Source organism: Budorcas taxicolor, chromosome 2 (genome assembly GCF_023091745.1).
Source record: "Budorcas taxicolor isolate Tak-1 chromosome 2, Takin1.1, whole genome shotgun sequence".
NCBI lineage: Eukaryota > Metazoa > Chordata > Mammalia > Artiodactyla > Bovidae > Budorcas > Budorcas taxicolor.
The window spans coordinates 175,196,242-175,210,641 of record NC_068911.1 but is presented as its reverse complement, the minus strand read 5'-3'; the positions used below and the strand labels follow the sequence as shown (position 1 = coordinate 175,210,641).

Sequence of the window (14,400 nt, the reverse complement as noted above, 5' to 3'; positions counted from 1 at the left end):
GGGCCCACAGGGAACAGGGGGAGGGAGGGCACGGCTATTTTTATCGCGCTCTGAAGGATTTTCACAGCTGCTTCTGTTGTTGTCCACACACTCGCCGCAGGCCCAGGCTGTTGGCGTCACAGACGTCACTGTAGGGGGTGCTCGGAGGGGCTGCACCCTTGAAAGAAACCCTGCCTGCTGATGCCTGGCATTCCATCACGAGGGATCCGTTTAAAGCAGCTAAACGTTGCCCTCCTCCCATGCTTCCAAAATGTAGCAGCCCCCAAAGAATGGCTCTCCATGATCCATGACACCAGCAGGAAGGAATCTGGCCGTCCTTGGAATGCTGGGTGTGGAGGACAGGAGAGTGTTGCTCAGTCAAGTCTGCAGAGCTCCTTTGCCTTATTCTGCAAACGTGCATTGAGACCCTGCGAAATGTCGGCCCTGGGCTGGGAGGCTGTTTCCAGCAGCCAACAAGGATGTGCCAAGTCTTTTCTACAATTAGAATAATGTGAACTGAGTTCACAGATTTAGTGCCAGCCTCTGTGCTTCACAGGCTTCCCTGGCGGCTCAGATGGTAAAGACTCTGACTGCAGTCCAGGAGACCCAGGCTCAATCCCTGGGTCGGGAAGATCCCCTGGAGAAGGGAATGGCTACACACTCCAGTATTCTTGCCTGGAGAATCCCATGGACGGAGCAGCCTGGCGGGCTACAGTCCATGGGGTCAGACATAAAGAGTCAGACACGACCGAGCAACTAACGCTTTCACTTTCTGTGCTTCACACTTCACTGAAATGGTCTCAGATATCGCTCTGTCTCCAAAATACCTCCTGATCCCACCCAAATCTCTCCATCTCTGTCTTTACCACCCCACCCCCACCTCCCATACCCCAACTTTGCCCAAGAAACTGAAATAGCTCCAGCTGGTTCCCTTCACTCTCACCCCACAAGCCTGCATACAATACCCAGGAAAGAGATTTTTTGAAAGTGTAAGTGAGATCCCAGGTCCTTCTCCTACTTAATCACCACTCCTGCCCCTGAGGCTTTCTCCCTATGCTTGGAATTAAAGACCCAACTCCTTATCAGCCTGACCTGCAACCTCGTGGGGTCTGGCCTTCAACCACCTCTTTTTCTCTCTTTCTCTTTTTCTCTCTCTCTAAATCTGGGTTTCTGGAAGCAGAATTAGGTTAATCAAATAGCGTTAGTCCACTCATGGGCCACTTTTATTTATTAGACACATAGTTGTTTTAAATAAGATAGTTGCCGCTTACAAAACCACATCTAACACAATGACGCATGTGACTCACAGAAGCATTATGCTAACCGAAAGATGCCCAGACACATAAGATATATACTATGTGCTTCCATTTATATGTAAAGGTTCTAGAAAAGGCCAGACTAAAGAGACAGAAAGCAGATCCCAGGTTGCCAGGGGGGCCAGGTGTGGAGGTGGGAGGGTAGAGGCAGGGGACAGAAAGTGACTAGGTGGGAGGAAAATTTCTTTTTGTGTGTGTGGGTATTTATTTTTTTGCCTAGGGCTTCCGTGGTGGCTTAGACAGTTAAGAGGCTGCCGGCAGTGCAGGAGACCTGGGTTCGATCACTGGGTCAGGAAGACCCCCTGGAGAAAGAAATGGCAACTCACTCCAGTATCCTTGCCTGGAAAATTCCATGGACAGAGGAGTCTGGCGGGCTACAGTCCATGGGGTCATAAACAGTCAGACACAACAGAGTGCTTCACTTTCTTTCTTTCTTAGTGGCAGAACACACCATCTTCAACGTGTCATGCAAGATCTTTCGTTGGGTGTGTGGGCTCTCTAGCTGGGTAATGAAAATGTTCCATGTCATGATGGTGGCGGTGGTTACCTGCCTGTGTGTGTGTTTGTCAAAAATTAAATTTTACAATTAAAACTGGTGAATTTTATTATATGTAAATTAATCTTCAACAAAAATCTAAAACTAAAACAAAAACTACCAAAACAAAGCTGCTGCTGCTGCTGCTAAGCCTGGAAGCTCTCAAAACATCTGACCTATCCTCTTCGCCTTCACCCCAGACTTGAAATGAACATAATTCCTAACCCTAGGTTCATTGCGCCTTTGCTTGCCTTTTTATGCAATTTTATTCACTTATCTATATTTTTTTAAAGGTATATGTTTAAATTTCAGTAGTTTTTAATTCTCCAAAAAGAGTATTAAACAATATTTCACCTTCTGGGGCCTTCTTTTCCTTCTTGCTTTATATTCCTAGAGATTATCTACAGTGTGGCATGTCATGGCGATTCATTCTTTTTGACGCGTAATATTCCATTGTATACACAGACTACACATATTCATCCACTTGCCTTCATGGACATTTCTGTTGTTCCTAGGCTTTCATTATTGAGGAGAGTGGACAGGGATGCCGGGGACATTCTTGGGGGCATGCCTCCTGGGGCACATGTGTGTGATTTTTTTGAGAGGCTAGAGGAGTGGAATTGCTGGATCAGGTGTGGAATCAGCTTTAGGCTTTGATGCTTCAGCTTCACTGACCTCCTGTCCTTGGACAAGCCTCCAGACCTCTGCACTTGTCCTTCCCCCCTTGGGGAGCTTTTCCTTCAGGGCTTCCCATGGCTGGCTTCCTCGCCCTTTAGAACTCAAATCAAACACTATCTCTTCAGCCCAAATGTCACTCTCGCTGGCCCCCCACCTAAATGAGTCACTCCCATCCCCACCTCAGTCCCCTACATCTTATTCTTTTCATAGCATCTTCCAGCACAAACAGAAATAGCCTTTCTTTATTTTTGCTGATTTGTCATTGTCTTCCCTAGTAAGCAGACTTGCCTGGAGAATTCCATGGACAGAGGAGCCTGGCAGGCTACATGTTGCAGAGTCGGACACGACTGAGCAACTGATAACCTCCAAATCCCCTAGTAGACTAAAGCAGCCCCAAGAAAGCTGGGACCGTTCTTGTTCAAGGCTGCGTCCCCAAGAACATCCTGATATGGAGAGAATGCTCAACAAAAACATATTTTTAATTGAGGTGGAGAGTAATATTAATCCCATATTAGAGATGAGAAGCCTGAAGCTCAGAGAGGGTAAGCCATGTGCCCAAGGACGCAGAGCTTGGGAGTGGCAGAGCCAGGATTTGAACACAGGTGTGAGCTGTCCCAGAGCCCCTGTTTGCTCCTGAAAGAGGCTGTCTTACTCTGACGTGAACTTTCCTTCCCCCTCCCCTGTTATCGGCTTGCCATTCCGGGCCACCTGTGCAGCCTCACTTTGGAGAGCATACTCGGGACCCTGTTGTTGGCGGTCACCGCCCCATCTGCTGTGGGTGGGGATGTGGCCTTGGACTATGGGAGACCTGGTGTTCCACCACCTGTTCCAGGAATGGGGCCCAGGAGGGCCCCCCCGCCCATCTTCTGCCCTATATTAAAGCCTTGGGCTATGAATCCCTTTCTTATCGTCTCAAAGCTCATGATGATCCAGCTGCTGAGTTTTCTCCTATTTGTGGCCCTTGGTAAGACTCCAGCCTGTGCTGCCCTGGGCCAGGATCCCTTGAAATCTACCACCCACCCTGAGTCTCTCGAACGCAATGCCTGGTTTCATAGGAGAGGGCTCAGCTTGGAGCTGAGGATGGCGGTGGAGGTTTTCAGCTCGGTGCTGGAGCAAGAGAATCAAGGGGAAGCTGTGGGTGATGGACCAGCTCAGGAGGAGGACTGGGAGACCCAAACCCTTGGGTGGGAGTCCTTGACAGAAACGGTGGTAAACAACGTCTAATGGTAAAGAGTCTGGGCTCTGTGGTTAGACTGCTTGGGTTTGGAATTTCTGTTCCTCTGCTTAACCCTCCAACTCTCCCCTCACACTCCCCTTACTGCACTCCATATCCTATGACCTAGCCTTTTCCTGGTACCTCTGCCATATTACAGTACAGCTCAGGGCCACCCTCTCCAAGCAGCCTCCCTTGACTAGCAGTAATGGATGGTAACAGGTCATGCTTACTGAATGCCTACTATATTCCAGGCAGAAGGCTTGGGGTTTTTCTTGTATTATCTTCTGTAATCCTCACAGCAGCCCCATGAGGTCTGTACTATTAGTATTCCCATTTTGCAGATAGAGAAACTGACCCTCAGAGAAGTAAAGTGGCCCATCCTAGAACCAGGGGCAGAGCTGCACTTTGAATCCAGACAGCCTCACTCCAAAGCGGCCCCTCTTCATGGCGATAGCTATCGCTCCTCAAGCCCCCTCTGGGTACCAGGCGCTGTTCTAAGTGCATCAGGTTTACTCCTGCCCTGAAAGGAAGCCACGTGTTCATCTCCATCCCAGACTCCCAGGACTCCAGAAATCCCTGCTCTTGCCCAAATGCTCACTGTTGATACGCGGCTACTGGGGTCAGAGACGGGAAGGAGTTGTGTGGGATATCACAGCCTGTCTGGGGCCCAGACCTCCTTTTTGCTTTGGGGAACCTTGGGACTGATTGACCCTTCTCCTGTCCCCTCTAGCCTCGGGCTTCAGCCAGCCTTTCTCCCACCCCTCCTCCAGAGTTGTCAATGGTGAGGACGCGGTCCCCTACAGCTGGCCCTGGCAGGTAAGAGCAACACCAGCTGCACTATTTCCCACCGTGGGCTCTCCGCCCCATGCTCTGATCGCAGGGCACCCAGTCTGGACCCCACTGCATTGCTTCCGGTATCCACTTCAGTTTCCCAAAGGCCAGGAAACCCTTGGATAATCGCCTTCATACAGAAGCTTTGCCCATTTAACCTGTAATTCTCACTGGGCTGTTTGTAAGTTAACAGTAGACTCTGGGGAAAGAGAAATGTTTAACCCAAGGGTCAGTGCATTAATGGTGGAAGTTCAGCGCTATGTTTACGGAGGGATGTGAGGTCTTATTTCCCAGACCAGGGTCCGAAGCCTCGTTCCCTGCATTGGAGGCACAAAGTCTTAACCCCTGGACTGCCAAGGAAGGCCTGCCACTATTTTCTTTAAACCGATTCACTTTTAAAAACTGAAATGCCTATGTCAGCCTCATTTTAGCAATACTGGTCAAGAAATCGTGGATTTGATGAGCTAATTATACATTTTTTTCCCCGATACACATTATGCTGTTGTTAAGTCGCTTCAGTCGTGTCTGACTCTGTGAGACCCCGTAGACGGCAGCACCCCAGGCTCCCCCATCCCTGGGATTCTCCAGGCAAGAACACTGGAGTGGGTTGCCATTTCCTTCTGCAATGCATGAAAGTGAAAAGTGAAAGTAAAGGCGCTCAGTCGTGCCTGACTCTTAGCAACCCCATGGACTGCAGCCCACCAGGCTCCTCCATCCCTGGGATTCTCCAGGCAAGAACACTGGAGTGGGTTGCCATTTCCTTCTGCAATGCATGAAAGTGAAAAGTGAAAGTAAAGGCGCTCAGTCGTGCCTGACTCTTAGCGACCCCATGGACTGCAGCCCACCAGGCTCCTCCATCCATGGGATTTTCCAGGCAAGAGTACTGGAGTGGGGTGCCATTGCCTTCTCTGGATACACATTATACAATAGGGCTAGAAAGTCTGACAGCAATAAAGGGATGAGGGGCATTTGTGGAGGTCAGAGGAGGGAGGCAGAGTGGACTAAACTCACGGCAGTAACACAGTAGCCACTTGTCACGCGTGGCTATTTAAATTTATGTATTTATTTTAATTTTTATTGGAGTGTAGTTGATTTACAAAGTGGTGTTAGTTTCAGGTATACAGAGAGTGAATCAGTTATACAGAAACATGTCCATTCTTTTTTATAGACTCTTTTCCTGTATAGGCCTAAACTTAAATTCACTAAAATTGTCATACTAGAAATTCAGTTGCTCAGTGCTGACCACATTTTATGGACTGATTGATTGCTCTGGGTCTTTGTTGCTGCACGCAGGCTTTCTTGAGTTGGGGCTAGTAAGGGCTACTCTTCACTGCTATGCATGGGCCTCTCATCATGGTGGCATCTTCCGTTGCAGAGCACAAGGTCTAGGGTGCCCGGGTTTGTTGCAGCACGTAGGTTCAGTAGTTGTGACTCAAGAGCTCCAGAGCGCAGGCTTAGTAATTGTGTGGCTTTAGTTGCTCCAAGGCATGTGGAATCTTCCTGGACCAGGGATCAAACCTGTGTCCCCTGCATCGGCAGGCGGATTCTTATTCACTGCACCACCAGGGAAGTCCACTAGCCACAGTTTAAATTCTCAATAACCACACGTGGCCAGTAGCTACCAGGCTGAATCCTACCAAACATTTCCATCATCACAGAAAGTTCTGTGGGATGTCACCGGCCTGTATCAGGTGTCCTCTGGCTTGTTCTGCAAAGGCGGAGAGAGGAAACGTTTTAGCCTCTGTCGGCCCTGTGGTTTCCATTGCAGTGACTTAATTCCACCGTTGTAGCTTGAAAGCAGCTGTGGAAGGTACAGTTGTGTGTGGGATGGGCATCCCCTTTCCAGAGGATGCCATTCTCTGTGACTACTGCCCTCTAGAGTTGTGCAGGGCACAACCTATACAGCCATGGGTAGCAACCCCCCTTGTGGGGCCCAGACCACTCAGAAGCCCCCCTCCCTTGCCGCCAGGTCTCCCTGCAGTATGAAAAGGACGGAGCATTTCATCACACCTGTGGCGGCAGCCTCATTGCCGCTGACTGGGTCGTAACCGCAGGCCACTGCATCTCGTGAGTTCTCTTGCTTGCCCCTGTCCCTGCATGAGACCCAGGCGGGCTGGGACTGTGGAGGATGGTGGGAGGGGACAGAGGAGGCCGCTCAGGCCTGGGCTAATGTCACCTCCGTCGGCAGGACCTCCCGGACCTATCAGGTGGTGCTGGGTGAGTATGACCGCTCTGAGCTGGAGGGCTCTGAACAGGTGATCCCCATCAATGCCGGGGACCTCTTCGTGCACCCTCTCTGGAACTCCAACTGCGTGGCCTGCGGGTGAGTGATCTCTCAAGCCGGGCACCCAGGGGCTCCTCTGCGGGCCCCTCTAGGACCGGACACTGATGCGGAGAAGACTCCCAGGGGCAATGGACCTGAAGGTCGGAGCCAGGAGAGCCTCTGGGGATCACCCACCCCAAACCTCTCTCCCTACAGAGGGGAAAGCAGGGCCCAGGCAGGGGCAGGAACTCCCCCGAGGCCACTTGGCTCTGTGGCTTCAGAAGAGGAGTGACTTAGGAACCCCAAATCCAAAGGTTCCTCCATTCAATGGACACTCCTCCAGAGCCTCCTGGGTTCCCGGCACTGTGGCTCAAGGGAGGAGCACTGGGCTGAGAGTCAGGCTCCAGCACTGAGTCGCTGTGTGGCTTGGGCAAGTCATCGACTTTCTCTGGGCCTGAGTGTGACCACGTGTCAAGGGTGACCTTCATGAAGGTCAAGAAGTCACTGGGTGAGAACACAGAGTAGGCTTCTTAAGCCTCTCAAGCATATGCAGAATTGTATGTCTGGGTGGCTTCGCTCAGCATTTTTCTGGGGCGAGGACCAAAGTGGGGTGCAGAACCCCTGTGAGTGCAGGAGTGGGGGACCGTGATGATCAAGACCTGGATGATCAAGACCTGGACCCATCTCCATGGGGCTCCTGGGGTAGACGGAGAGAAAGTCAGACCCAGATGTGATGATCTGAGTGACAAACAGGAAGATGAAAAGAGCGCTGGTTCTCCAAGTGTGGTCCCCAGGCCAGCAGCAGCACCTGGGAACTCACTAGGAAGGCCAATCCTCAGGGCCTCCCAAACCCACTGCATCCAAAACTATAGAACGGGCTCCGGCATCCTTTTATTAACAAGCCCTCCTCTGATTCTGACACGGATGAAGTGTACAAACCCCTGGTGTAAAAGCCGAGCACAGTTACCAAGGCCAAGGGTCACTGTGGGCTGAAGGGGCCAGGGGCGGCGGAGCGGGGGGGGGGTGGCTTCCAGAAGTTGCTCAGCAGTAAGAATGCATGGGATCCAGAGGGGAGTGTCAGGGGCATCTCGGAGGTGAAATATCCTGAGCAAAGCTGGGGCTGGAGCTTAGTCTGGCGGGAGGACCAGGCTCCTCCCCGTGACTCTTCCCTCCTCCCCAGCAACGACATCGCCCTCGTCAAGCTCTCTCGCAGCGCCCAGCTGGGAGACAAGGTCCAGCTTGCCAGCCTCCCTCCTGCCGGCGACATCCTGCCCAATGAAGCCCCCTGCTACATCAGCGGCTGGGGCCGTCTCTACAGTGCGTGCTGAGTCCTCCAACTGGCCGAAGGGACGGTGGGCAGGAAGACAGAGCCCGGGGCGAGGGCTGAGGGCAGCACCCAGAGCAGCCTAGCACTTTCTTACATTCCTCCTCCAGCGGCCGCCTTCTCCCCTCACCCTCCCAAGCACGAGTGTGTGCAGCGGGGCAATGTTTAGTCTCTCCTTTCTGCCCGTTGCCGGGATGTTCGGATGGACAGAGCAGGCAGGACCACAAGACCTGGTGGGAGGAGACTTCACCTCACACTGGAGGAGCAGGCTTTCCTCGTAACCCCCACACCATCCTGGGGCTCCCAGCTCTGACTCAGACCCTGGCCCAGGCTCAGCACCCTCACAGCAACCCTCCACCCCGACCCCGCCCTCACTGCTCTCTGTCTGCACAGCTGGCGGGCCGCTCCCAGACAAGCTGCAGGAGGCGCTGCTGCCCGTGGTGGACTATGAGCACTGCTCCCAGTGGGACTGGTGGGGCATCACCGTGAAGAAAACCATGGTGTGCGCCGGCGGGGACATCCGCTCCGGCTGCAACGTGAGTCAGCTCTCACCCCCGCCCGTGCCCGCGGCGGTGCAGGGCTGCAGCCCCTCTGCTGGGTGTGCAGTGCCTGGGGCCCCTCTGCCTGGGAGCCGGAGGAGGAATCTTGCCCATTCAGCCTCCAGGCCAGGCGGAACTTGGAGGAAGTCAGCGCAGCCCGGACACACAGCCCTGGTCTGTCACACTGACCTGATCTGGAGCAAATCACTGTGCCTTCCTGGTCCTCGGGAGTCCCCTTCAGTACACCAAGGAATGGGGCTTCCCTGAGAGCTCAGTTGGTAAAGAATCCGCCTGCGATGCAGGAGACCCCAGTTCGATTCCTGGGTTGGAAAGGTCTGCTGGAGAAGGGATAGGCTACCCACTCCAGTATTCTTGGGCTTCCCTTGTAGCTCAGCTGGTAAAAAATCTGCCTGCAATGCAGGAGACTTGGGTTCAATCCCTGGGTTGGGAAGATTTCCCTGGAGAAGGGAAAGGCTACCCACTCCAGTATTCTGGCCTGGAGAATTCCATGGACTGCACAGTCCACGGGGTTGCAAAGAGTTGGACACCACTGAGCAACTTTCACTTCACTTCACACCGAGGAAAAGAGTCATCGTGATCTCTAAAGTCACCTTCAGCTCTGGGGTCCTGAAGTCATAATTAAGCAATACTCTCATTGTACTATAAGTGAATATGAATAATAATAACTAACTGTGGGAATAACAATCAGAACTACTATTAGCTTGCTTCCTCTCTACCAGGCATTGTGCTAAGACTGTAGGCTTATCATCTCATTTAACTGTCACAATATCTTATAAGGTAGGCATAATAGGTATCATTCCCCATTACAAAGGGCTTCCCAGGCGGTGCTAGTGGTAAAGAACCCACCTACCAATGCAGGAGACATAAAGAGGGGCGGGTTGGATCCCTGGGTGGGGAAGATCCCCTGGAGAAGGAAATGGCAACCCACTCCAGTACTCTTGCCTGGAGAATCCCTTGGACAGAGGAGCCTGGTGGGCTACCGTCCGCAGCATTACAAAGAGTCGGACACGACTGAAGCAACTTAGCGCGCACGCACGCACCCATTACAAAGGGGCAAACTGAGGCCCGGAGAAGTCAGGCCATATAAGGCTTTCTCGAGCCCCCCAAAGTCAGAACCAATCCTTGGAGCTCAGACGAGGCTCAGCCCCTACGGCTCTCTCACCGTTCCAGGGTGACTCTGGAGGACCCCTCAACTGCCCAGCAGCTGACGGCTCCTGGCAGGTCCACGGCGTGACCAGCTTCGTTTCTGCCTTTGGCTGCAACACCATCAAGAAGCCCACAGTGTTCACGCGAGTCTCAGCCTTCATTGACTGGATTGACGAGGTGAGCGGGGCAGGGTGAGCGGAGAGGGCTCTGGGGGCTGGGTGAGAACAGCAGATCCTGATCCCAGATCGGCAGCTGGGGGTGGGGGTTGGGGACCTTCCAGAGGGGCTTGAGGATGTTTTCAGCAGCCTCAAGGGCTTCTGGATAGAGTTCTGAACACTACTGAACTTCCTTATTTCAACAAGTGTTTAGGAAATGCCTCCTCTGGTCCAGGTCTTTTCTTGTCATGGAGGATAGAGTGATGTGCGGCTTTTGGGAAACAGATGACGAGATGAGCAAACTGATGAAATGGGATGGACACGGTGATAGGTGAAGCTCAGGCCCCAGTGACCGTGCCAGCTTCACCTGGGAATGAGTGATCAGGGTGGATTAATATTGTTCATGACAAGAGTGTTAGTCACCATCTATGGGCTCTTAAACATATGCCAGGCACCGTGATGACACCTATGTGTTTAATTTAAGATCCACATGACGTAAGTATTATGATCACTCCCATTATACAGATGAGAAAATTGAGGCTAGAGAGGTCAAGTCACTCTCCCAGGGTCACGCAGTTAATGAGTGACATGGCTGGGACTTGAACTCAGTTCCATATGGCATTAGAAGCTGTGCTCCTGACTAGACCATTCTGGTTTTACTCCCTCTTTTTTTTTCAGACCATTGCGAGCAACTAAGAACCAAGGCCAAGGTGGCAGTGCCCATCCACACTCTTTATAAAAAATAAAAGATCTCTCAGAAAATTCCAGCTTGAGTCTTTCTTTCTTCTTTGACTCACCTCTCTTTCCAGCCCATTTCTAGAATTTTAGATGTTGTATGTAGAAATGAGACCCACTCTCTCCTATCAGAATGAGAGAAAAAATGAGGCTCAGATAGAAGGAAGCTGTTGTCAAGTGACTGAGCACCCCAGTTTGCCTGGGAGTGAGGGGATAGGAAAGGGCTTTTCATGGTTAAAACCAGGTGAAGGACTTCCTTGGTGGTCCAGTGGTTGAGACTTCGTGCTTCCACAGCAGGGAGCACGGGTTCAATCCCTGGTCAGGGAACTAAGAGGCGTGACAGAAAAATAAACAAAAACAAACGGAGTGAGTTCTGGGAAGCTGGATGCCTTGCACAGCCACCTGTGCGATGATTGGCTTTTCAGCACAGGCCTAAAAGCACGGTAGAGGCTGCAGATACACCATCCTCAGCAGCCCCTTGGGAAGCTCATGGTGGAGGGGGCATGGGCTGTGTATTTTCTGCTTCCACTGATGGGCTGGGGAAGAAGGACTGCCGTCTTTCATTCATTCAACAAGCATTCATTCCTTCAACCTGCGGATGCCCACAGGGAGAAGACAACACGCTTCCTGCCCTGAAATGGCTCAATATTTAGAAAGAAATGAGCAGAGCATATCAGAGTCATTCAGTAAACATTTACCGGGCACCTTCTCTGTTGAAAGTTCAGGGCTGAGAGAACAGAGGTGAGCTGGGCAAGCTCAGGGAGAGCTCTGGCTGCAGTGCGGGGCGGACGCAAACACAGATGTACACGCGAGGCGGAAGGTCAGGGCCCAGAGAGCCACCGCTGACATCCAGAGGACACAAAAACAACATGACTCTTTCACTCCTATTTCTCCTGAATACCTTGAAACACGGTTCCCACAGGGACACACAAATATAACCCTCAATATTAACATTGCTCCATTGCCCCTTCACTTAAAAAATTACACTTCTAAAAGATAAAAAAATCAAACAAACCAAAAAAAGTACACGTCTAGTGTTTAAAAATTAAAAGACACAACATGACGAAGGTGAAGTCACTCAGTCGTGTCCGACTCTTTGCGACTCCATGGGCTGTAGACTGCCAGGCTCCTCAGTCCATGGAATTTTCCAGGCAAGAGGACTGGAGTGGGTTGCCATTTCTTTCTCCAGGGGATCTTCCTGACAAATAATATATAAAACACCCACATAGCTTCTCTCCACAATAAACACATTTCACATTTTTGCTTCACATTTTCTAAGATAATAACTGTAGTTCAGGTGGAGGCCCTTTTGTACTCTATCCAAGGGTCTTCATCTTCACACTTGCGGGGTTGTCCACCCAGTATTACTGGTTTTCCCTTGGGGCTAGCAGAGCTTTGTGGTGCAGAGCCTCTCTGCTGCCCCCTGATGGACATGTAGTAAGTGTTAGTTGCTCAGTCCTGTCCAACTCTGCGACCCCAGGCACAGTCGCCTGCCAGGCTCCTCTCTCCATGGAATTCTCCAGGCAAGAATACTGGAGTGGGATCTTCTTTCCTTCTTTCCTTCTCCAAGGGATCTTCCAGACCCAGGGATCGAACCCAGGCCTTCTGCATTGCAGGCAGATTCTTTACCATCTGAACCACCAGGGGAGTCCAATGCAAGAAATTTACTCTTGGTACGTCCCTGGTAGACCAGTGGTCAAGTCTCCCAGTTTCTACTGCAGGGGGCATGGGGTGTGATGCCTGGTGGGGGAACTAAGATCCTACATGCCAAGCTGTGCGGCCCCTCAAAAAACAAAGAAAGAAAGAAAGAAAAAAGAAATATACTCTTGGTATAAGTATATATTATACGCTGCTTGAGATTTTGGGTGTTTGTTACAGTGACATGGACCTAACCTATCCCCTCTCCTGACTGATAAATGGAGCTTGGTCCTTATCCTTCTACTTCTTGTTGTTATATTCAGATATAACTGTCCATAAACCATTTATTACTTTTTTTTTTAGTTTTAAAAAAATACATGCATGGCATCTTGCCATATTGATTTTCCATAACCTGCTTCCTTCACTAAATATTTTCACCCAGTGGTTTTGAGGTCTACTCTATGCTAGTTTCTCTCTCTCCAGTTCATTGTTGTAGAGCATGCTATTGCCCAACAACAGGAGATATTTATCTTTCCCCTCTCCCAATGGACGTTTAGAACGGGGCCAGTTTCTCCTGATTTCAAACAGTGCTTCAGGGGACATCCTTGGATATATCTCCAGGCACGGACGAGAGTGGTCTTAGGGCATATTCCAAGAAATGGGATGGCGAAGTGGGAGAGTGTGCTCCTTTTCAGTTTTTCAGCTCAGTTCAGTGCAGTCGCTCAGTTGCATCCGACTCTTTGCCCCGCCATGGACTGCAGCACGCCAGGCTTCCCTGTCCGTCAAATTGTTCTCCAAAGTGATTGCATCAACAGTAACTCTTAACATTCTCGTTTTTCTTTGCCCATCCACTGGCTCCACATATTATAACTGCCCCACATTTTTCTCCTAAAACCACCCCTGGAATCTCAACCATTCCCCCTGAAACCCTCTCCTCCAGTCGCTATCCCCACTCCATCTCCCACAAAAGCTCAGGAGCTGGTCTGGTGAGGCCAGAGTGAGGGCAAGGAAGGGACTGAGTCCCTCCTTGGACTCAAAGACGTCCACAATCCAGGGGAGTGGGGAGGATGGGAGACAATGCCGGAGATACATGCCACTGTCAAATGTTCCCAGGCCACTGTAGTATCTACTTCTTCCCAGTGGGTCAGGGAAGGCCCTCAGACAATTTTCCAAAAATAGTTTTAGGACAAAAAGCAGTCAAACATGTAAAATTCCATCCTGCGGCTTGGCAATGGGCCCTCAAGGGCCCTCCACCCAGCTTCAGGAGGAGGCTGAAGGCTATGACAACCTTCTCAGGTATGTGACCAACAGGGAGTTAGGACATCCTGCTAACTATACCTTTCAACTGTACCGAACTAAAATGTTTTTGTTAATTTGAAAAGAAAAAAAAAAACAGCTTAAAAAATTCACTTTTTAAATCTTAAGAGTCAACAATTCCATTATCTTTTCCTTTTTCAGAATATTCATACTGGCTCAGGTTTAGAAACTTCCACTTTGGAAAAGATTTGTAAAAATCACCTACATTCCCATCTCTCTTCCACAACTGCTTCCATCATTTTGATATGTTTTCCTCCACTTTTTCCCCCTCCTCATCCACTTCTTTTTCTTCCCATTTAGAAAACTGATCAACAGTTAGATTTGATGGGCATGGACTGAGCGCCTACTGGTATTCTGTGCCAGGCACGGGCAGAGAAGAATGAACCTAACTTGGGTCAGGCCCTCTCAAGCCCATAGTCTGGACGGGAAGTCAGGGTGGAGACTTGGCCTGGTGTTCTAATGGAGGCCCAGGGGGGTGCAGGCCCCGGGGGAGCTGGGGTCACCCTGCAGGGGGAAGCCTGGAGCACTTGACGGCCCTCAGATCCCAGTGATGAGGCAGCAAGGCATTCCTATCAAACATGAAGCTGTCAAGTCTTCTGTTGCCAATTATCAGCAGAGATGGTGCTGAGAAACCTTATTCTCTAAAAGCAGAGACGGTCAGAAACTTTGAGAACACAGTATCCTTCTCTGGTGTGGAGGGTTGAAGC

General features: G+C 50.8%; 1 protein-coding gene across 1 annotated transcript; it reads left to right on the top strand.

Moving 5' to 3' along the window:
- Positions 1–3,342: 3,342 nt before the first annotated feature.
- On the top strand, positions 3,343–10,699 carry LOC128043352 (proproteinase E). The gene is made up of 8 exons (XM_052635691.1): positions 3,343–3,472; positions 4,455–4,540; positions 6,525–6,622; positions 6,744–6,878; positions 7,999–8,135; positions 8,536–8,678; positions 9,873–10,025; positions 10,682–10,699. Exons 1-8 carry the CDS (start codon positions 3,343–3,345, stop codon positions 10,697–10,699), a joined length of 900 nt encoding a protein of 299 aa, XP_052491651.1.
- The last annotated feature ends 3,701 nt before the right edge of the window (positions 10,700–14,400 follow it).